The following is a 22,819-nucleotide window of genomic DNA, read 5'->3' as shown; positions in this document are numbered from 1 at the left end:
ATTACAAAGATTTTAGATTATTCATGCATTTCTTATCCCTTTGTTTTAATGTATTCCTTTTATTTGATTGCAAAACACCACGAATTTCCACGCGTCTGAACGTTGCTGTAGAAATACATCCATAGATATTAATACTTCTGCCTTGCGTCAAAGGCGTGACGTCATTCACCTGCGACTCGAAGCGCTTCTTCCTGTTTTGTTTACATGGTCGAGTGAAACCGAGTCCGCTCGCAGTTTTAGTGTTTTAAGAGGATGGCAGATCAGAAAGCACAGAATATCAGCTCTATTCCCATCGACGGATTCAGCAAATTAAGAATAACTTCGATATGGACGTTTCTAATGTCTGTAAGTTGAGATGAATTCGGTCTCCAGAGACGGCTAAACGATCCAAGTTGATTTAAAGCAGATGACATATCCGTCTCGATTCATTTTAGCTGGCCGAGCTGCCTAACACTTGTCTTTCGTTTCCAGGTTCAGTGGTCGGAACCGTGGCTCATCGGACTGCTTGTGTTTCACGTCGTGTGTTTGTTAGTGACTGTAGTGACCTGCAGGTTTTACAGAGCCCAGATCTGTCACTTCCTCCTTATCGGTACGTGTGCTGGAAACATCTCGCATCATAAACAATGTTTTTTTTTAATGCTCTTAACGTGTATGTTAGGAGAGAAGTCATGTTGAGTTGCTCTGGGAGCTTTTATACAATCGCCCTATGTATCCACATTCAAAGTCCCCTTGACACGCTGACAAGGCACATGATCTTTTAGTCCTGGCCGCTACGAGATGGAGATTGTTTAGAGATTTCGTCAGGTTTTGAAATGGCAGCATCACAGTTTCTAACATTTATTTCTACATCCATGAAGCGACTATCACAGCCCAGAGGCGCTCCATGGATTGGTATCTGGAAACAGTGGAGTTTTTTGAGTATGCTAAACTTGTTGGACAGGTTGATGCAGTCACTCTGAAGTGTACTTATATCTTCATGAAATGTGGCGTCATTCTGCTGGAAGTATCTGTCAGAAGATAGGTATACAGTAGGCTGTGGTATTTATTCAAAATAGCACCCAATTGGTGACATAAAAATACCCTAATGTGTATAATTGCCCCACTACCAGAAGCCAGAAACCTATGCTATTGTGTAATGTGCACATTTACATGTTTAAATAATTTTGCTTGATATTATGGGAGCTTCAAGATTAACACCCACAGATGGCAAGAACCTCAAAGCAAAGGGCAGCATGCGTTTGTGTAAAGCAAAACTCTAAAACGTGCCAAACATACTCAGTCTAAAACAATGACTTTTGAGAAGACACAGCATGCTTGTACACTGGGACGAGTGAATGGAGAAACTTCAGTCACCTTCATGCATGAGACCTTGAGGATAACAAGCAAATAGCGATTTGATTTGTATTGTGATAGTTATGAAAAACACGCACGGTTGGAGGCACAACGCATTGCTTGATATGAGTAAATTACTCCATTTAGTGGACTGCTGTGTTGATATAAACTGTTTGGGATCAATGGGAATCTCACATTTAAATCAGGGGTGTCAAACATAGGGCCCATGGGCCAAAACCAGCCCACAAGATGCTCCAATCTGGCCCATCAAACCACCAAGCAAATAGTTACAATTTCAGAGAAAATATAGATTTATATAGAACACATTTCTTGAGAAAAGCAAATATTTTGGGGCATTTCACTGTATTTTGAACCAGAAGGTTTCATTAGAATTGGCTTCACATTGACATTGTAGTAATTTTCTGTTGTAATCGTGAAAGTGTAGACATTTTTTTATCATTGTTGCTATCTTTGTAGGATGCACACGTATAAAAACAATAATTGTTATCATGGTCAGTCCGAGCATGTCGTTGTTCATTGTCTGATCTTGCCTCTCTCTCCTCAGTCTGCCTGGTTTACAGTGCTGAATATCTAAATGAGCTGGCTGCCATGAACTGGAGGTAAGTTTACCAACATTTATCAAGGAACTATCTAGGAACTGTGTGTTGTTGTTTTTAACAAGATACACATATTAATTAGTGAAGGATTTCAAAACTGTCATAATACTTTTTTTTCTCCACAGGTCCTTTTCAGACTTCCAGTATTTTGATTCCAAGGGCATGTTCATATCGTTGGTCTACTCAATTCCTCTTCTCCTCAATGCCGTCATCATTGTGGTTCGTTTTTCTTGTTATTGTCCACTATGTCATCCATTGAAATGTCAAAAGCACAGCCGTAAACCATGAAGAGCACTGGTTTACCTGCATGTGTTTGCTTTACAGATGGTGTGGGTGTACCGGACCTTTTCTACGATGATTGAATTGAAGACACTTCAACTGAAGAAGAGAGCTCGCAGAGAGAAGATAGAGAAGAATGACTGAGCTCTCTCTTTATTTCTTGACTTCATCTTGAGGATTTTGGGTGGCGGATTCCATCATGTGGCTCTGAAAGTTTTTCACCAGGAGTGGAATGTATTATTCATGTTATATTTGTAATGACAGCTGGGAAGGGGATGCTGTCTGTGTTGTACACTCAGAGGGCCAAACGAATTTTACCATTCTGTTAATATTGATTTAATGTGGGTTAAGCATATAAAAGAAAATCTTTCAAAACTTTAATTTGATGTGGGTTTTGTTTCCATTACCTGGAAGTGATCTTGTGCTGAATCTGAAATATATCTGATATTTTTTAAGGACTAGTGCACCACAGGAGGTAAATAAGAACATTTTCTTTTTCTACTTTTGTCTTTATAAAGTGAGAGAGTGAGATGGACAGCAAGAAGTCGGCTCAGTGGTCTTTATGCGTCAACAATTCTCAATAACGTTTGACACACAACAACCAACAAGTGGCTTTAAGCTGAACACTGTTATATGAATTGTACAGTGGCACACTAACTGTGTTTTGCATTTCAGTTTGCTTTGAGGAGCCTCTTTGAATGAGGCAATGAAGTCCAGAACAGCTTGGTCTCTGGCACTGATGGTGCACCACTAGACGGCAGTATGAGCTAAATGTCTTGAGATGTGCAGGTGTCCACTGTCCACCCACAGGAGAGAATCCTTCCCAGCTCACTTCATTTTTCACTCTTTTTCTCTTGACAGAATGTCTTTCCTCAACTTTGCTTTTTTACAGGAATGTATGAATATCAGTCCTTTATTTGTTCTCCCACATTAATCTGCTCCGTATTGGCATACTCTTCCTGCAGTAATCCGTTAGGATTCATTGAGTGCCGACACGAGTGTTTGGACCACAGTCATTGGATGTTATCTGAAAGGACAGGAAGGAAGATGAATGAGCAGGCAGTGTTGTCAGGGATTGCAATGTGAATGTGTGGGCAGGTAGGTGTGTGTGAAGGCTGGTGAGAGCTTCACCCCTGGTGTGGGATCCTCCCCTGTGAAAGCCAGGGGGGGAAAAAAAAGTGGCCCTGCCTCCTACTGAAGAGATCAAAAGTTGCTCTCTGGCCTGTCTTTGATGAACAAGAGCAGGTGTTCGGCTCACAGACACTTATGTAATGCCTGTTAGATTGCTTATCGCACGAGTCTGTCGCTGCTTTTCGAGGTGCGTCTCAGCTGACACAGCCACCTCCACCTCCTCAGGCACATGAGTCATGTCAAAAGTTTCAAAGTGGACAACTATAAGAAGGGGATTCTTCTCCGCTCAATAAAAGGCTGCAGTGATCACTCCGGAACCGTCTGATACACGCTGCCAAATATACTAGTTCATCTATTGATTACAGGACGGCGTTTTTTTTAGTCATGTGCAACATGACGTTACACAACATCCCACCAGCTGCATTCCTCCGGGTGCAAATGCTTAGGATAAAAGGAAAGCCACCTGTTTAATGGCGATCTGAGTAGATGAGGAAATAAAATGATTATAGAACTTCGAGACAGCCGAGCTGCAAGATTTATATCACCGAGCATCATCAAAGTTTCAGCACTTGGAAGATATGAAGACGATACGCAACTCCCTGATTTCAGTAAGAAAAAAAACAACATTTTCTGTAATGAATGTTAAACCTGCCTTGTATCAAAGGTACTGACCATAAAAAAATCAACGCTGACCTCAGCTGAAGGTTTCATCACATTTTAGTGAGGTTATTAATTCTGGGTCAACTGATAGGTAGGGAGTTAACAAAACAACTGATAAAAACATGCCTGGAGAAAGAGAAAGATGATTTATATAAGGTCAAAGAGTTGACCCACATAGAGTTGTACATACTACAATTTAGAGAGTCTTGATCTGGACTTGTTCCATCTTCTGTGATACTGACACCAACAAAAATGGAAAAGAAAAAGGAAAGGGTGCGGAATCAGACAGGCAGAATCTTACAAGATGCCAACTCTGCTACAGGAGAGTGCATATTTTTCATAAAGGAAGGAAGTGTTGACAAATGTGACTATTCTTTTTTTTTCTCAGTTTAAACATGATATTATTAAATAAGTATTTAATGGTAAGTTGTGTCATTTTGTTACTAACAAATACCTTTCAAGTATCAGGTTTCATTTCACGCTCGGGGCCTTTCTCTGAATTTGGATCATTCTGCGTGTGTTTGAATTTAATCTGTGTACTTCAACAACCCTCAATCAGAAACATGTCAGTTTTCAGTTAACCACTACCTTCGTCTGCAGGCTGTATGGGGATCTAGTGTGAAGCGCTCCCGCCTAATACCAAGAATATCCACGGTTCCAGGCTCAGCTTTGGGGCATTTCCAGAGTTTGCCTGTTCTGTAGTATCTTCCCACAGTCCAAAAACATGCATTAATGATTCAGGAGAGTATGTGAGTTTGTACTGTGGACATCTGATCTGTCCTGAGTCTGTTTGAAGCCTTAAAGTAGGTGTACAAAATGGATGGCTATATTACCATGTTTAAAAACAGTTGGATTTTAAGTGCGCTCCTACAATTTAGGCTGTAGTCACCACCATTCATTGGGAGCCCGTGGAGGTGGTGGAACAAATCAAATACCTGGGCACAGTCTTCCACCAGCAGCTGAGGTATGAGCTGAACATGGAGGAGATTCTGAAAAAAATGCCAGTATCTCCTGGTGGAAGCTCAACTCCTTTTGGTGTGAGTAAAAACATCCTCACAACTTTTTACAACTCATTCATACAGAGCATCATCACCTTCACCTGCTGGTTCCACTCCACCCCCCATCTTGTGTGCTGTCAAGACCTGCTCCAAAATGATCGGGCTGCCTGTCAGAGCGCTCTCCGCCCTCTGTGACCAACAGACCGTGAGGAAGGCCAGCAAGATCCTTGAGGACCCGTCACTCCCAATGTTCCCTGCATTCCAGTGGCTCGCTTCCGGACGTCGCCTTCGCTGCCCAGCCTGTCGGACTCAAAGGAGGAGGACAGCATTTGTCCTGCTCCTCAATGATCAGCCAAACTTGACCTGCTGCCTCCCTGCCGGCGCTCACACAGCCCCCCCAACCCCAAGACCCCATGATTGTGCCAAATATGAAGCAAATTTTATCTGTATTTTTCACTTCTTATAAAAAAAAGAGAGACAATCCACAGATGCTGTGAGTTTATATCTGGAGCACAGGAAGGAAATGATCTCAAAATAAAGAAAGGCAGTGTTTTTGGCTTTTGGTCAGAATGTTCTCTCTTGCAATTTCTATACAGTTTATGTTGGCTCTTATTGCCATTTTCAACATCTGTGGTTGTATAATCGACTGGTTCAGATGTTTGACACGGACTCTGTGTTTAGCTCCGTTTTGCACATTAAGAGCTCTTCCAATCTCTTTTACAAAAATCTCTTGAAAGGTTGTGAATCAACACAGCTTCAAAATTATTGAGGGTGTGTCACCTCACCGTATTACTCATGACAATATCATTTCTTGTCAAATACAGTCTGTCTCCAACTTCACGTTTATCCTGGTCATTCTCGGTCACCATGGTGAAATGATGCCCCCGTGGAAATTAAAAACCTGAAAGAAATGTGAATAGAAAGTGTAGCTTCCTTGATTTAATTTTGAGAATATTTCTGTGTTGTTCACTGTGAAAAAATCTGAAATGAACTGTTATCACAGTGTGCTAACATGATGTCATTCCCGCTTTGCAGCACTGTTTACGCTTTATGCACTGCAAAAAGCAGAGGCTGTATATCTATTTCAGTTAGACCATAAAGTGGGTTTACGATAACCATATGGCTCCAACTGTTCCAAACGGGCCAAGAAACTAGTTGCTTTGTAATTTTTAGTAACTTTAAGGTACCATCTTCACTGTTTAAAGAAAAAAACTGAAATGTCCCTGGGTCCACGGCCCTCCACATCTGATACACATGCAGCATAGAGGAGAAGGGTCATATCTATAGAGGAACCCAACCAGTGTGGCCAACAGACGTTTCTAATACTATTTCAAATAATTTCTGCATCTTATAAATTCTTGATATGCTCAGAGCTGTTCAATATGTGTTTGACTTGGCACTAGTAGAAGTTATGAATTGTGGTCACAAAAAATTTAACATATATGAAAAATAAAGTGTCCAGAAAGGTTTCATCAGTATTTTTCAGTCTTATATCAGTGTGAGTTTTGCGTCGCAGCATGTCTTCTGTTGTTGCCTCAATTGAACTTGAAAGTTCAGTGTTCTTCAGTCGTGAGCCCAAGGATGCACGGCTGTGTGTGTTTGGGAGGTTTCCCTGCTCCAACACACCTGATTCAAATCACCACTCCAACCTCCTGAGTTGTTATCTGACATGTGGGCTTGATAACGACTAATTCATTCGATGCACGTATGCAGAAGCTGGCAGACTTTTGTAGCATGCAAGGCCGGACTTCCAAGATCACACTTCAAGAGTTTGGGTTCTGAATTTTTCAGTTTTTTTTATTTTTTATTTCAAAGTTAGAATTCGATACACAAAGAAAGCCAAGGCAGATATATTTATCGAGCACCATGCACAACACCAAAACAATGCTATTTAGAGCAAATTTGCTTGTCTAAATTTCAAAGACGAATCATGTTTGCCACAATGAGGAATTCTAAAATGCTTAACAGGTTCAGTGTGTCTTTATTTTGATCTCACTTTATTTGAAATCATATTAATGCAAAACGAAAGACATTTTTTGCACAAATAAATTCTTTGGAAACATTACTAGTCATCAGTGTTGTGATGTCATAAAGTAGCATGCGCCTGATGCCTATTTTGACATTAGATTACTATTATATTTAATAATGACTAAATGATTAAATATTATGTATTATTATAATAACAGATTACTATTGGTTACTAAAAGTAGAAGGTATATTACCCATATACAGGTGCTCAAGTGTTTGAGCTGCCATCTCTTTGAAACAGTTGTCTTATAATTTACTGTCATTGATTGGACAGGAAGAAGAACTCATTGAACCTGAAGTCATACAGTCGTCCTGACAGCAACATAATGGACTATAAGAATAGCATTAGTCTGTAACCACAAGACATATTAACATCAAGTCCTTTTCATTCTCACTTCAGGACTTTGTTTCTCTTGGTAAACACTAATACACAGATTGTAGATCTTCCTCTGAGTATCTGATAACTTCAGTTAAACTCAAAGGGTGAACCCACCCAGAGCTGACGTTTAGTTAACACCCACCCACCCCTGCGAAGTATTTTAAGACCACTGACCCTGGATGTTTTCATCTTTGATTTTTAAGCTTTTTAAACTTTGTACCTGATCACATGATCTTTTAGATTTACCTACACCTGTGAAGAAGGTGAAAGATCTGATTTTATTCTGCTGTTGGATGTAATATGTGTTAATTAAGAGGTGACATACGATGTAAAGAGGGTTTTGGGGTTTTCTGGCTTTACTGGGAGCTGCTCTTGCCCTGTGTTTGCGGCATCTCTGCAGGTTGAGTCATTGTGTGGCAGAGCATGCTCTGTGTTACGATACAAACAGGGGAAAGATGACTCACTCAGTGTGTGCTGATGAATAAGTCAGTGTGATATATGTGATTATAAAGACATGTTTTATTTGACACATTCTGCATGTGTAATGCCGGCCACTGTGCAGAAGAGATCAGAGGAAAAACAACTCTTATTTCAGTGTTTATTGTTTTGATTTATGATATGTGGCATTGCTTTAGGAAAAAAAATCGATGTGACATTTAAAACATATGAATTGTACAATTTTACCGTGTGCTAATGTATTTCATGCCTAAACAAATACAATATGTCTCCAGGATACAGACTGTAAGCCCCTGAGAGATTGAACTCGGTGACACATCCTCGATCTCACATTCAGTGAGTCATCAATCAGCCTGTAGCAGTTACTACAGCGCGGTCCAAACTGAGGATGATTGTTTCCTTCATCATCGTTTCATTTCAGAGCATCCACTCACAACATCAAGTGGGTGATAGTCTATCTAATTCCAGAGCAATAGTAACGATTGTAAACTGAGGTTATGTCACACTTCATATGATATGATTGACCTATTTTCTCTGAAGTTGATCATGTTACGAATCATTTGGTTAGAACATTTTGTTACATGGGACAATGAGGTATTCAGTGCAATTCAATTCAATTCAATTCAATTCAATTCAATTCAATTCAATTCAATTCAATATAAGATACAATATAAGATACAATATAAGTCCAAGTCTCAGAAAAGGCAACTATAAAATGAGACGTGTGTTGGAATCCACGCTGTTGTGACTGTTTTCAAGAAACCCCACATCAACGATTTCCCACCATTGATTATAGCATAACATTCGGATAAAAAAAACAAAAAAACAAAAAAAACCATCGGCTGATACTGTTGGATTTAAGTTTCAGGTGAGATCATCCAGACCTTCACCTCCACTTACTCAGCTGCTTTTGCATGCACACAGACTCCTTCGGTTTCTCGCTGTATTGGATATCCAGTGGCATTGTGGGAAGCTCCACACGGTATCGGGAAGCCTATGACGAAAAAGGCATCTGACAAGACATTCTTGGCAAATTGTAACATCACCACAACGGTAAATATGCTTACACGGCCATAAACAATCCCATCATATAAAGGATGCGACCTTCATAAGAATGTTTTTCAGTCACAATCTCAAGCATAATAATGTCCTACAATGTGAAAAATATGTAAAAGCCTGGCATTGAACAAACACTGTAGAACCTCTGAGAAGTATAGTGTGGTTCGATTGCGAACACTTGGAATACCTCTGAGCTGGAAGATGTTGCACAATGGCCACACACCTCGTTCATCAATTTGACTGACTCAAATACTTACAAGTAGTCACTTTTTGAATGGGACTGCTGTTTTTTTTAGATGCTATCTAAAAACTGAAAGTTGCTGCAAAATGTCAGTTTCATGCCTCTTTTTTTTTTTTTTCCTACAGTGACTTTCCTCAGCAGCCACTTGAAATGGGATATATCAACATAACTGCTGCCAACATTTTTCATGGGGTGTAATTTATCTTGATGGTTCCAAGTGTAATCATTACCTTATTATTCAATTGTCAAATTTCTTGTAAATACCAATGTCATTTGGTAAATTGTGTTTATTATTCATAGATTTGAAGGCAATTTTATTGTCGAACTTTAATTATATGTTTGTATTTACCCTGTAACTAATACCAACATTTTATGGCTTACATGTACAATATTGATTAGTAAAATCCCAATTCACCAAAAATTAGAACAACGTGTGATGTGGCAATGAAAACAGGAAGAAATGAGTGTCAATCTTCTTCAGCCATTGTATTGTTCATATTGAAACAAAGACAACAAGTCAGATGTTGATAATGAGTGGATTTGAAATTATTTTGAAAACTCAACATAACTCATTTACAACAGGGCTGATGATCATCAAGATCCACTAGACCCTCCTGTTCTTCTTCTGTGGTGGTTCAACAAGTGGTGTCAAACGTATGTGGCTGAACCATCCTGCCCACTGGATGACGATGCAGTTTGAAAATTCAAAAGCAGACAATATATCACATCTTTGAAGTATCTGTTATTTGGAGTTTGTTTGCAGAGGATGCGATTTTTGTTGTAGGATCACACACTACCGGGACCTGCAGCTGTTCAGGCTGAAGATACTCTCTGTCTCAAGTGAGAAAAGATGATTTCAGGTTGCATCAATTTAATTTTAAATGTAATCAAAGGTTTTGTACAGATGCAAAAGCATTTTTTAAACCAATTTTTTAAAATATATTGTTAATTATGATAGACTATCACATTGAAGTTGTTTGTGACTGCTGAACTAAATTCCTTCCTTTGATGCTCTGAGATGTTGGATTCTGAGAACTATGAATAATTTACTTGGAAAACTTTGTGCAGGCTTACAATTGCAATATTTACGATTAAGAGACTGAGTCATTCCACTGATCTCTTGCCCAAAACTTAAAAGTTAAGTATGAGCACCTGTTTTTTGTTTTTGTTTTTAATCAGACTACCATGATATTTAAAAGGGGCTAATTTTGCAGGGATTGATAAAGTGTTATATTATTAAAATTGGAAATTTACCCATTTACTAGCACCTCCACAAACAGTTATACATGAGTGACAAGTGACAGCAACTTTGGGGTTTCCAATGATTTATTGCCATGTAGATGCCGAAGATTTGGTCCCAAACAAAACCCAGAACTTGACTGACTTTGCACTTTCCTTGTCCGAACACAAATCATAAAATCAGTGGTACCGCAGAGGAACATATGTCCAGACCAAAGCAACTAAGTGGATGTGCTGAGGTGATGGTGATAGAATGAGTAAAAATACATATGAGAATACCAAGAAGATTGACGGACTGAGTGAATGTGGAAAAACAAAGACAATAAAAATGAAATATTGTTTATTTGATAACAGTTGTCATGTCATCTTAACTTGTTTAAATTGTTGTTTAGGTGCTCAGTTCTCAGAGCAGGAGACCGCAGACACCCCATCACTTTATATAGCATGCATATTGCTGGATTGTTGAATGTGTTTCTTAAAGATATACTGCCAAATGTGTCATACTCTCAATAAAATGTCATAAATTCATGGGTGGACCCAAACAAACACCTTCAGAGAAACACACAAAAATATCTGAGATCATCATCATCTGTGTGGTATTTATCAAAGGGAAAATGAAAGACAGTCAACTTCACACTCCATCCTGCAGCCTTGAAGGAGAAGAACATCTGAATGCATAAAAATGGAACTGTGGATGGAGGACCTGCTGAATGAAATAAGCTTATTAATGTCCATTCTCACACATATCCGTCTGTCTGGACAACGTGTACACTCTAGGGACAGTGTCTCCATTGTCACTTATGCCAATTTGGTGCTCCTATCTGAAATGCATGAATCATAGCCCATTATTGTGATGAATTATAGAACTTTGTCACTCAGAGTGAGACACTTTGTCTCCTCCGTGTGACTGTAATCCTGTTAAAGCAAAAAAGAAAAACTTGTAGGTTTACTGTCCTTGCAGTCCAACTTTCCTCTAAAATGTCACATCATCAACTCAGGTGCCGTGTCATTAACATTTAGGAACTAAATAGTGTCCATGGGAGAACAGTCCAGACTCTATTGTTTATATGAATGTGTATAGGGATAGATTTATTTTGATATTCCACTCTATGACTATGTATGCAACAGATGTAGTGGTGTTCTGTCTCGACATCTTGAAGCTGTAATGCAGATGTAAGGCCCAATGATGTGACGGCGGAGGAGAGTGTGACATTTCTGTCACTCCTGTAAAGACGATTGAACGCAGAGATTGTTTATATCACAAACGCGGTTTACCCAAAAGCAGACTAAGTGAAGAGTTCAATCTTCAAACAGTTTATGGGTACATTCCCTCCTATCTCATTTCCTATCTATTTTATATTTTTTTGTTCCCCCAGAAGTGTTAAAGTCACGATAAGGAACGTTCAAATTCTCAATGAGCTAATAAAAGGAGGCTCAATGCTTCTTTTACAACCTCCTTTAGCCTCGGAAACACTGATGCTTCGTTTACCAAAGGAGACCAGATCATGTTCAGTTACCAATGCAATAATATGCCTTGAACAACTTCAAATAATCTGAAACCCATATCCCAACTATGAATGTTACAAAACGAACACGGTAAAGTAAACTTTTTGTGCAGCCTATTTTCAGTTTGGTTGTTTTTTTTTTTCACCTGGCAGCCTTTTTTCCCTTGATTTCAATTCAAACTTTGTCATATTTGAGATTATATCAGTGGTTAGAGCCACAGGGGAACGTGTTATAAATGCGCTTTTATTAGTCCATTTTCGGAAATATTTAGTTTTTTCCCCACGGCAGACATCACTAACATTGGATTATTATGACATCACCTAGTGAAAGTGTGGTCCCACGGTCACAACGATGTGATCGCCTTTCCCAGACTCCTTTAGAAAGCTTTAACAAAGTCCAAGGTGTTGAATCCAGGAGGGTGAGGCGAGAGACAATCCAAAACAGGCTGAGGTCAAAAACACAATTCAGCAACAAGAGACAAAGCCATGAAGAAGTGCTGGATGTCTGGAGCCTGAGGAACCAAGGCGATCTGCCAGCGAGACAGAAGGAGGGAGGGGTTAAACTAACCGGGAACACAGGAGACACACATGAGGGTAATGGGCATGGGAAGGAGAGGACAATCAGTTAATTGAGAACACACAGGAGCAGCAGACACACAAACACACAACCAGAATCAATTAATACACACAAAGACACACTGGAGACAGACACAGACTTCAAGGGGGATCAGACGGGGATGAGGGAGACCTGACAGTATATATCTATTTAATTATATTTTTTTTAAGCAAAGACATATTGAAAAGACAATTTTACAGTTTTGTTGATAATAATGTGAAAATATTTTAGATTCTGTAGTCTGAGAGATTCTGAGAGTAACTGCATTTCTTATGTTCTTTCTAAACTTCACAAATAACATGGGTGTTGCAGTATTACACAAATTATAGTTCTCTTTTTGTCATTTCAAAGAGCTTGACAAATGCATTTAGATATGAAATATATGATGATATATGAATGTAGTTGAATATATATATATATATATATATATATATATATATATATATATATATATGGTGTGATTGGCTGAGACGACACATTTCAATAATTCAGAGCAAAGCCTTCTGAGGCTGACGGTGATTATTTGAATTTTGATATTTAACAGGAAAACAGTTTAACGGGGCAAAAACAGAACTGATTGGATGGAATCCTGTTGTCCCAGTAGCAGGGCTGGCAGCAGCACGACAAGAATGAAGAAAAAAAAGTGAATAGATGGCATTAGATCTTTCTGGAATTAAAACGACAAATAAAAAAATAAAAAAATAAAAAATATCCACCATTCCAACCACAGATCTGAATGAAATGACCACAGCTTTGTTGTCACTGAATTCAAGGAAATGTTCAGAACATTCACAATATGATATTCAGATTGTGTGACTTGTCAAGACGCTACAGTACACTGACTACAACATGTTTAATTGTGTGTCAGAATAATAATAGTAGGCAAGAAAAATAGGATGGTGGTTCTTCTTTTATCCAAACCATGAAGGGATTTTCTGGTAAAAATAGGAAAAGTTTACGTCACTGGCAAGTTTTGTCAAAAGAAAACTGGAACTATTGGTGCTTCTGCACGCCATCATTTAAATTCCAACCCAAGCAACTTGATTTTCAGTCAGCGTGTGTTGAAGTTGTCTCATCATACAACCGAATCCTGAACCTCCCCATTGTTTGCTGTGCAGATCACACATGTTTTCTTCCATTTGCAGCTTGTCTCCTCTTTCAATTTACTTGGAAAAGGCACAGGAGAGAACCATACATGGACTGGGACCATAATAGGGGGTTCATGTAGTACTACCCCTGTCTAAATGTTTGTACAACAACGATTATACAACAAAAGAACATTTTCCAACATATGTGCAGCATTAAAGATGAATACAGTAAAGCTCTGTAAGGTCAGAAAGTGTCAAGTTTTCTATTAGAATGTAAAACTTGATTCTTTACCTTTGTCTCCGGGAAATGTGACATTTGTCTCAACTCTCGAACCATGAATCATCCTCATGTCCAGGATTAACACGTGTCAAATTAGAAGTTCCAGCCAGCAAATTCTCACATAGCTTGATATGAGAATCAGTCCCCGAGTTCATCCCCGATGACATTTATAGATGAACCTATGCAGAGATGTCAAACCAATATTTGTGCTTCTTCCTTTTAACCAGAATAGACATAATAATATTAATTCGATTTATTTATGCAGCACTTAACCTCCTCTAACAATGTTACAAAGTGCTTTACCAAAAGAGGGGAGAGATTTGTTTTGTCAAATACTGCGTCTGCTCTCTGTATCTTGTGCATAAATCTAATTGTGAATATAAAGCAGATGGCAGTGCAGATGGAGGGTTTGGGCTGGTCGCAGCTCACATCCAACTCGCCAGATACGCGGCTGTGGTTCATTATGCATGGATGTAGTCTTGTTCAGAGGCTGCAACACCTCTGCTCTGGAAAACACTTGTGAATTTGCTCGAGTCAAAAGGACTGCATTGGACAGCCTGACAGGGTTTAGTACCATTCCAGTTCTGTCATCTTTTATCATAATTTTACAAGAGAAGAGAAGAACAAACTGAGGAAACACTGGTTTGTAAGGCCGGGTCCAGTTCTCAAAGATACTGAGCATATAGCGTAGAAAAGGTCTAACGTTCAGATGTTGCTCATCATGGAAAGACAAAAAGAACAACATCCATCTTTTTTAAACAAACTCGTTGCCTCTATCACAACTTCTGACCTACTGTCTGTCAGGAAGTGAAGGAGCAGCAATTGTTTGGTTTTCCATTAAAGCTGGGAGCTTATGTTGAACCAGCAGTGGGCTATGACGAGGAATACATTTAAGGCTAACTATAACAAGATGTTTGCATTATTTATATAAATAAATGCCCACTGTGCAGAGGTAACGTAACTACAAATTCTACCACTTGACTGCATCATGCCAAGCAATCAACAGATGCTTGCCTTAAAAAGACACAAAAGCCCCCTACACTCATCTATTAATCAGTTATTACATACAGTATCCTATAGTCCTGGGGTGAACAATTCATTTTCTTGAGAGGCCACTTGATAAACGGGGTCTGCAGTAGAAGGCTGTGCTCCAAGTTAAACTCAGTTCTGCTCAAAATGACTAATCTTTTATATTTTATCACAAAAAGCAGCAAGGTTCATTATTTCAAAAAAAACAACTGTGCCTGATCTATATCACTGAAGATCACATATCGCTCAACATTTGTTGTCTGTTAGTAGTGATTTAAATTGTGATCAATGATCACAGCGATGTATTCAATGAATCAGTAACTCATTCTAAAAACTGTAAGCAACAATCTTTTTAACTTTTTTCTTTGGCCAGAAAAGAACATTCTCCTTGCCTGCCAACACTGTGAAGTAACTATGTGCGTTGGAAAAATTGTGTTTTATGCATCATTTACACAAATATTCATGTATCCTATTTTGTGATTGACATCATGTAAAACGGAATCAAAGATGTAAAATATTTATCTGATTTCTGTTACTTCTGAGTTCTGCATTATGAAGTTAACCTGAGCTTTATGTGTAAATTCACTCACTCACACACACACACACACACACACGCACGCACGCATGCACGCACGCACGCACGCACGCACGCACGCACACACACACACACACACACACACACACACACACACACACGTATTATATGTATATAGTCTAATATAATGTACTGACATCAGTGCAGGAGACTTTTATTTCTGGATGTGTTTCCTGTAGCGTGAACGTAAGCCAAAACATTCTATACTTGACACCAACACCCAATTTATTTGCTCCAGACCTTCCAAACTTTTTAATTTAACTATGCGTCAGGACCAGTGCCTGCAATTATCCCTGTATTATATTAAAATGGTGACTGTACTGTTGCCAAACTGGATTTTCTTCCTATTAAAAAAATAAAGTTCAGGCCACTTTCAAGCAGACCGGGTGTCTCCAAAAACAGACAAAACACGACTCTGGACCGATTCTTATAAATCATACACCAGCCATTTGATCTAATAAAGGATAGAAGATGTTTGTATGACGCACTTATTCTACGCACATGTAGAAGTAAAACAGTTGCTTACAACTGCATCTGGATCCATCCGCTCTATCAGTCTGTCACTCCTTTTCTTTACTCGTGAGTTTTACAGTGAGTACACTCGCCATGCAGGCTGATTTGAGAAAACACGATCAGGACAGGATGCTCTGTCTCAGCATGACTCCTTCTTCTGCACCGCAGGCAGGGACTGCTGGATGCATGGTTTTCTTCTTGCAGTGAAAAAAGATTGCACAGTGCTTTTCCATTTAGTTCCTTGTCAGTGTTGTCCAGAAATTATTGAATTAAATCTGAATGCTCCCTGCTGATCACTGGGGATACCCAACAGGAACTTGTCACGATGTTTGATCTTCATGCAGAGATCAGGACGAGACGCTCAGAGCAGGCAAGAACTCAAGTCATTACATATAGAACACGTATATGAAATGTATATTTATAAAACCCCTGGATAAGAATAGCAATCAGTTACAGGGTTTATGTCTTTATTTTTAATGTCAAATTAAACTTAATTGGCAAAAATACAATAATTATAATTTCCAGAAAGTCATAGCAGTCCACGCAACTGACTGCTCAGAATACGTTAGAATGAAGCAAGTTCCTATAAACAATAATGCTCCAATAATCAAAACTTTGTCTGTAGAACAACTGTATAGATTTACTCTTCCAGAGAAGCAATTTCAACACTGTAGCTGACCTCTACGGATGATGCATTAAAACACATGAAAAAGTTCTATGTGCAGTAAAAACAATGTTTATGCCAACACGTCACAGGTCTTAAAAACAAAATCCAATGGTCAAGGAAGCTACCTGAGGGGAAGGTATTTCATTACTTTCCCTGTGCAAAAGAACAAAAACAACATGAGGTCAATGGCCAGTAGAAAGCAGCATAAATAATTCTTCTTCTTCTGTCTGGGTATTGAACATAGGAAAGGGCATAAGGATGATATATAGTTGATGAATAAAACTTGGATTTCTGGTAATGAAAAGGTGTGTGCGTGTGGTCGTGACTATTTACATCCTTTGAGACCCTCACAAGATGTGATTAGCATGTTTTCTAAAATGAGAAATTATTCCTTGAAGTCCTTTCAGTCCTTCATGAAGCCGTTTCAGAAAAGATGAAGACACAGACCCACACAGAAAAGGCAAAAAGTATACATCCGTGCAATGCAACCTCCGTGCTCGTTCCTGTTTACAGCAGAGTCAGAGAAATGCACGGCACCTCAGGGAGTTCGACATGATTTCTCTCCAACAGTGTGACATGGTGGACCTTTCAGCCACATCTGCATTACAGCATCTTCAGCAGGCGACAGAGCTTCAAGATGTTGAGGCAGCGCCACCACCTCCGTCATAAACAGTGTTTGTGCCAGAACGTCATGGAGTGAACCAGAAGTGAAACAGTCATTAAGTCTTAAAGAATAATGTAAAAAAAAACTTTCCTTTTCACAAAATTCTGTTCATCTTCAGAATCCTGGATTCAGAATGGTTGGACTTTGTTTTGTGTCTCAATACTCATACTCAAGTATGCGGGTAATGGAGAAGGACAATTCAACTGTAATGTTTCTAATTATCTCCCGAAAAGGTCATATTGAAGTTTTAATTGTCTGAAAAGATGGTCATGCTGACTGATCTCATCGTTATGTGGTAGAAACTACAAAGATCAATAAAGTTAACAAAAACCAGGACATGAAAAGCGTCTGCATCTTGTTTTTCTTATCAAATTCTGATCTAAAAATTGGCGAAGTCCTGTCTTTTCCTCCTGCGTCACTCGCTGTGTTTGCTGAGGTTTCCGTCTGAGATGAGGAGGCTTTCTCTTCCTGTCGTTTCCCCAGCAAAGACATTTCTGTCTCCTGGTTAATTTCCCACGACAAGACAAACTGCAAACACCCCATAACCTGCAGCGCCTCCCCAGAGTGGAAGAGTGGTGCACCTCTGGAGGCGGAGATGAAAGGAGGGATGAAAAAGGGATATTGAGACCTCAGAGGGCAGATAGAAAACACCACAAGCTTTTTTTTTCCTTTCCTTGAAATATTTGATGATAGCTAAAGATAAGATATGCGTGTCCTCTTCAAAAGATACATCAACCTTTACATTTTTTGTTCTTGGACAGATCTTTGTACACACAGCATGCATGCTGATAAATGTCCATGTTGCACCTCATGATCTTATAGGGAAAGATAGATATTGGTCGTGTGCTTTAACCACTCCGATATCTAATAGAATTTGAAAGATAATGTCATTTGTGGGAAAACGGAGACCTTAACTTTCTTTCCAAACTCAAATGAATGAACGCACAAAGGATGATGTCATTGCTAATCTGATAAGTAAAGGCAGTTGTCTTAATACTGTGAAACCGGTGACGGCAAATGATGACTCAGACTGACTGAGAAACTAAAAGAAAGTCATGGCCACAGAGAAAAGAACCAAATGGTCGTGTATTCACACTCACACACACACACACACACACACACACACACACACACACACACACACACACACACACACACACACACACACACACACACACACACGCACACACACACACACACACACACACACACAAAGAAGCTTCAGAGATTTCTGCTCATTGCTTTTATGAATTATTAATGAAACAAATAAGTACGTTCTGTGTAAATTAATCACTGAGCCATTGATAAGTAATATGATGATCCACATGATATTCGGTTAAACAATAAGTGCACTGTTCTGTCTACCTTTTGGTACATTCAGACAGGAAAACTGTTGTGTCATTCTCCATTTATTTCAAGAAGTATTAATAAGAAGCAATAATATTTTATTCATAAGAACAATGCAAATATGACTGAATACTAAGAAAGAAATCAAATTAAATGCAGCAACACCTGAATTACTTAATGTAATTTGACATGCAAGGAGAGCTATTTTTATAGTCTCTTCTCAGCGTTTACGGTACGCAGCAGAACTGATGATCGATGAGTTGGATATAATTCAACCATGTTCCCCAAGTGTGGCTTTTCTTTTTACTTTTAGTCAAGATCTTTTATTTCGATTTCACAGCAACAAAAATCTTTTGATCTGTTCAATTTCATGGCCGCCTGTCGACAGTGGAAACATCGCTGTGTTGCGGTCCTCAGACATGGCAGATTGTCTTTAATAGCTGAGAGACTGATATGAAAACAATAAAATTTCCATTGTATTTTCTGGAATACTTCTCATTCATGTTTATTTTAGAATACAATGTTTAATCAGATAAGTGTGCGATGACAAAAAGCGGTAGAATAAGAACAAGCAATAGATCGAGATGATTTTTCCTTTAGAAAAGATACACAAAAAAAACATCCATCCATCCATTTTCTGCCGCTTATCCGGGGCCGGGTCGCGGAGGCAGCAGTCTGAGCAGAGTTGCCCAGACTTCCCTCACCCCAGACACTTCCTCCAGCTCTTCCGGTGGCACCCCAAGGCGTTCCCAGGCCAGCCGAGAGACATAGTCCCTCCAGTGTGTCCTGGGTCTTCCCCGAGGCCTCCTACCGGAGGGACATGCCCGGAACACCTCCCTAGGGAGGCGTCCGGTGGGCATCCGGTCATCAAAAAAAACATTTTGATGACAAATACATCTTGGTATCATTTCAGCATTTTCCTTGAGGGGTTGTCCCAGCAGACGCTGCCGCATGTCTTTTAACTGCAACAAATGAGTTTGAGCTCATTTCAGGTGTTTTTAGCTTCACTCCACCTGCTGTCTGTTCATTTTAGAATCAATTCTCATATTGTTTAGTTGCTTTTACTGAATCCATGGTGTTGCCCCACCCAACCTCTCTGGATTGCACCACCTTTACAACCCCACTCGTTCCCTCGGGTCAGCTGATGGAGCCGAAAACCAGACAGAATGAGAAGAGATCAAGCTTCTTTTTTTTTTTTTAATGTGTGGTTGTTTTTAAAATGCTTTATGTATAAAACTGTATTGGCTCAGACTGTAGAACTCAGTTACAAACAATTCTCGACATTTTCAAAAATTACAAACATACTTAAATGCTATTATTGAAGTAAAGTAAGCAAAATTGAAGAGATCTTTCACTGCCTTCCAGTTAATGGTCTCGCTCAGAGCCTCTGTCCCCTTTCACCTCATACGTCTCCCTTTCATCTCCCGGAGTATGAAAAATGCTGGAATAAAGTAAATGTTTATTGTTATGGCTGTGAAACATGTGAACACCCTGTTTTGTGACAAAGAGGCCATTGAAGAACTAGTTTTCAGAAGGATGGCTCATCTGAGTGACGGGACTTTATCCTCCCTCTGCATGCAGTCGGCTGCTGCCTCGGCCTCTGAGCTACAGTGACCTGGCTTATCTACGAAGACGAAAAGAAAAATGTCGGTGAGAACGAATGAAAAGACAAGTGGGAGAAACCATGTTCGCTCTAAAATAAAGCGTGGGAAAAAGGCGGGAGTCAAATTTGAGGCGTATAGAAGCAGAAACGGTTTGATTCCAGTTTGGTGTTGATATACATTGACAAATTTATTTAACAACCTGTTTAGTCAAATACTGGACCACTGGTGCTTGGCTTTCAAAGCAAAGCTACAACTCTTGGAAACAGAGATATTGCAAAGTGGAAACAGTTAAGTAGCAAACTTTACTTTCCAACAGTTGTAAAATCACACATTTGTACATCATAATTGTTGTTTGATCTTTATGAAACACAGATTGAAAAATGAGAAGCTTCAGTTTTATGCTCTGCAGGTGAGATCTACAATGAGTTGCTGAGGCAAATCTGGCAAAAGACAAACTGCTCACCTCTCTCAAGAATATTCCATCTTCATGACCCAGCTTGTCTAAATGCAATTTACACCTTAATGAAATATGTATAGACAACACTCAACACAACCAACAACTGGATAGATATCACTCAATGACATATTTGTGTTTCAGCCAATGCATTTTTCATTCCTCTTTATGTTGAACTGCATTATTCATCTCCTCAGAACAGAACAATTGCCATTTACCTGACTTCCTGAAGTGAAATGTTTATGTCCCTTTCTTTTTCAGAGGTGCCACTTTAATAAGTAATGGGGCATTTCATCAGGCTCGCAATGCAGGGGAATCCGTGCCACAATCGCGGCAGATTTTTATAACCTCCACTGATGTCAGTGAGCACTGTGACAAGACAGACGGTGACGCAAGGGACAGACCCTTGTCAGGATATCGCACTGATATGAAACCCAAGAAGCATCTGAGAGGGTGAATTATATTAAACCAGCATCTGAACAGTTACAAATCAAGATTGTGATATTTATTGAAAGATACCCTATTCTGTTATGCATAACAGTCCTGAAACTGTGACAAATGAATGTGTAATGTCTTACAGCACAAGTACAGTGAACTCTTCAATCCATCCATCCGTCCAGGGATTTTTTTTACTCTCTTTAATTATAAGCTAAACAAAGATGTAATTGATTGCACAGGTTTTGACTGTGTTTGCTTCTTTATTAAAGTTGTCTGAATCTTCTCTGTAGTGTTGGGCAGAATGTAAATCCTGTGTCTCCATGAGTCCACCCCAGTCAGTGCTTCTCTCTCTGTCCACAATCCCTTACAAAGTTTGACAAGCCTTCTGGCAGCAGGGTCATTTCAGGTCAACCTGTGTGTTTGTGTCACTAATCTTTATTTATTTATTTTTTTTCTCATCACTGGTCAATGTCAAGATGCAATCTACCTATTTTTTTTTTTCAGTCAGAAAAATAAAGAAAAGAACGACATTATTGGTGGATTTTATTTCTGAAAAAGAGCTGGTTAAAGATCATAGCTGCTCTCTGTCCCCGTGCCATCACGATATCTGTTTCTGGCATTTACAAATGTTGGTGTTTCTGAAAAAGGCCATTAGTTGAGACAGAAAGAATGATGTGTGGTTGGTCAGTGTCAGAGGAGGCAAGATATCCAGTCAAGGCACTTCACTGACTTAAAGCCACAGACTATTAATGGTATTCGCTCTCCCCTCCCCATGACCGGTGTCACACATGATCAAGTGCGGAGCCGCTGGAGAATGCAATGAGACAATTGATCAATTCACAGAAAATGTTAAAGGTTAAATGTTAAAACACATTTCAGTTTGTTATTGTTCACATTGAATGCATGTGGGATTAACATGTGTTCGTCCTTGAACTCTGAACATTGATATAGGAAATGTGTAGATTGCTATAAATGTGATTAGACTTATATGAAACACTTGGCCATGTTATTTTAAAGTAAGGGAGGCGGGCGTGGAGTATAGCTCTTGAGAAAACTGTATGACTTTGGCACTGGAGGCACATTTATATACTGAGTCTCGTGTGTGGTGTGGTTCAGACAAAAGACAGTCTTTGGTTGAAGTTAATGACGAATTATGTTTGTGGGTGAATGTTATAAATGGTAAACACGACTTGACGTAACTATCACTTAGCCAACCACAAAAATCTTGTGCTAACAAACAGAAGGATTCAGTTGATTGAGTGTGACTGAGCAACAAAAAATTGCTGATTTGATCCAAATGATTAAAAAAAAGGGTACCATTAAGGGAAAAACAAACAGTGAGAGGCAAGTTTGTTTATGAAATGCTGATAACTGTAGCCTGAGAGTAACCATTACCTTCAATAGATATTTCAGTTTAAACATACATATTGATATTCAAGAACAATTTACACCGTGCTACTTCACTACCTGCAAAATTATAATGAAAGCCAAAATAAAAATGTATAATGCAACTTTTTGGTCTATATTTCTTTGAGCAAATAAGCTTCAGCATTTATTAGACAAAATGACAGCTTCAGTTAGCCATTGTGTTATTTTAATA

At 39.1% G+C, this 22,819-nt stretch overlaps 1 protein-coding gene across 1 annotated transcript; it reads left to right on the top strand.

Annotated features, from left to right (window-relative positions):
- Positions 1 to 207: 207 nt before the first annotated feature.
- tmem18 (transmembrane protein 18) lies at positions 208 to 2,601 on the top strand. Its single transcript, XM_080513716.1, has 5 exons — positions 208 to 345; positions 472 to 589; positions 1,898 to 1,952; positions 2,075 to 2,168; positions 2,274 to 2,601. Exons 1-5 carry the CDS (start codon positions 253 to 255, stop codon positions 2,370 to 2,372), a joined length of 459 nt encoding a protein of 152 aa, XP_080369842.1. The 5' UTR covers positions 208 to 252; the 3' UTR covers positions 2,373 to 2,601.
- The last annotated feature ends 20,218 nt before the right edge of the window (positions 2,602 to 22,819 follow it).

Source organism: Blennius ocellaris (genome assembly GCF_963422515.1).
Source record: "Blennius ocellaris genome assembly, chromosome: 18".
NCBI classification, from domain to species: Eukaryota; Metazoa; Chordata; class Actinopteri; order Blenniiformes; family Blenniidae; genus Blennius; species Blennius ocellaris.
This window is presented reverse-complemented; position numbering and strand designations above follow the sequence as displayed.

Coding starts and splice junctions, on each gene's coding strand:
- tmem18 (XM_080513716.1), top strand. CDS start 253: ATGGCAGATCAGAAAGCACAGAATATCAGCTCTATTCCCATCGACGGA. Junction 346..471: donor TATGGACGTTTCTAATGTCT/GTAAGTTGAGAT, acceptor TTTCGTTTCCAG/GTTCAGTGGTCGGAACCGTG. Junction 1,953..2,074: donor CTGGCTGCCATGAACTGGAG/GTAAGTTTACCA, acceptor TTTTCTCCACAG/GTCCTTTTCAGACTTCCAGT.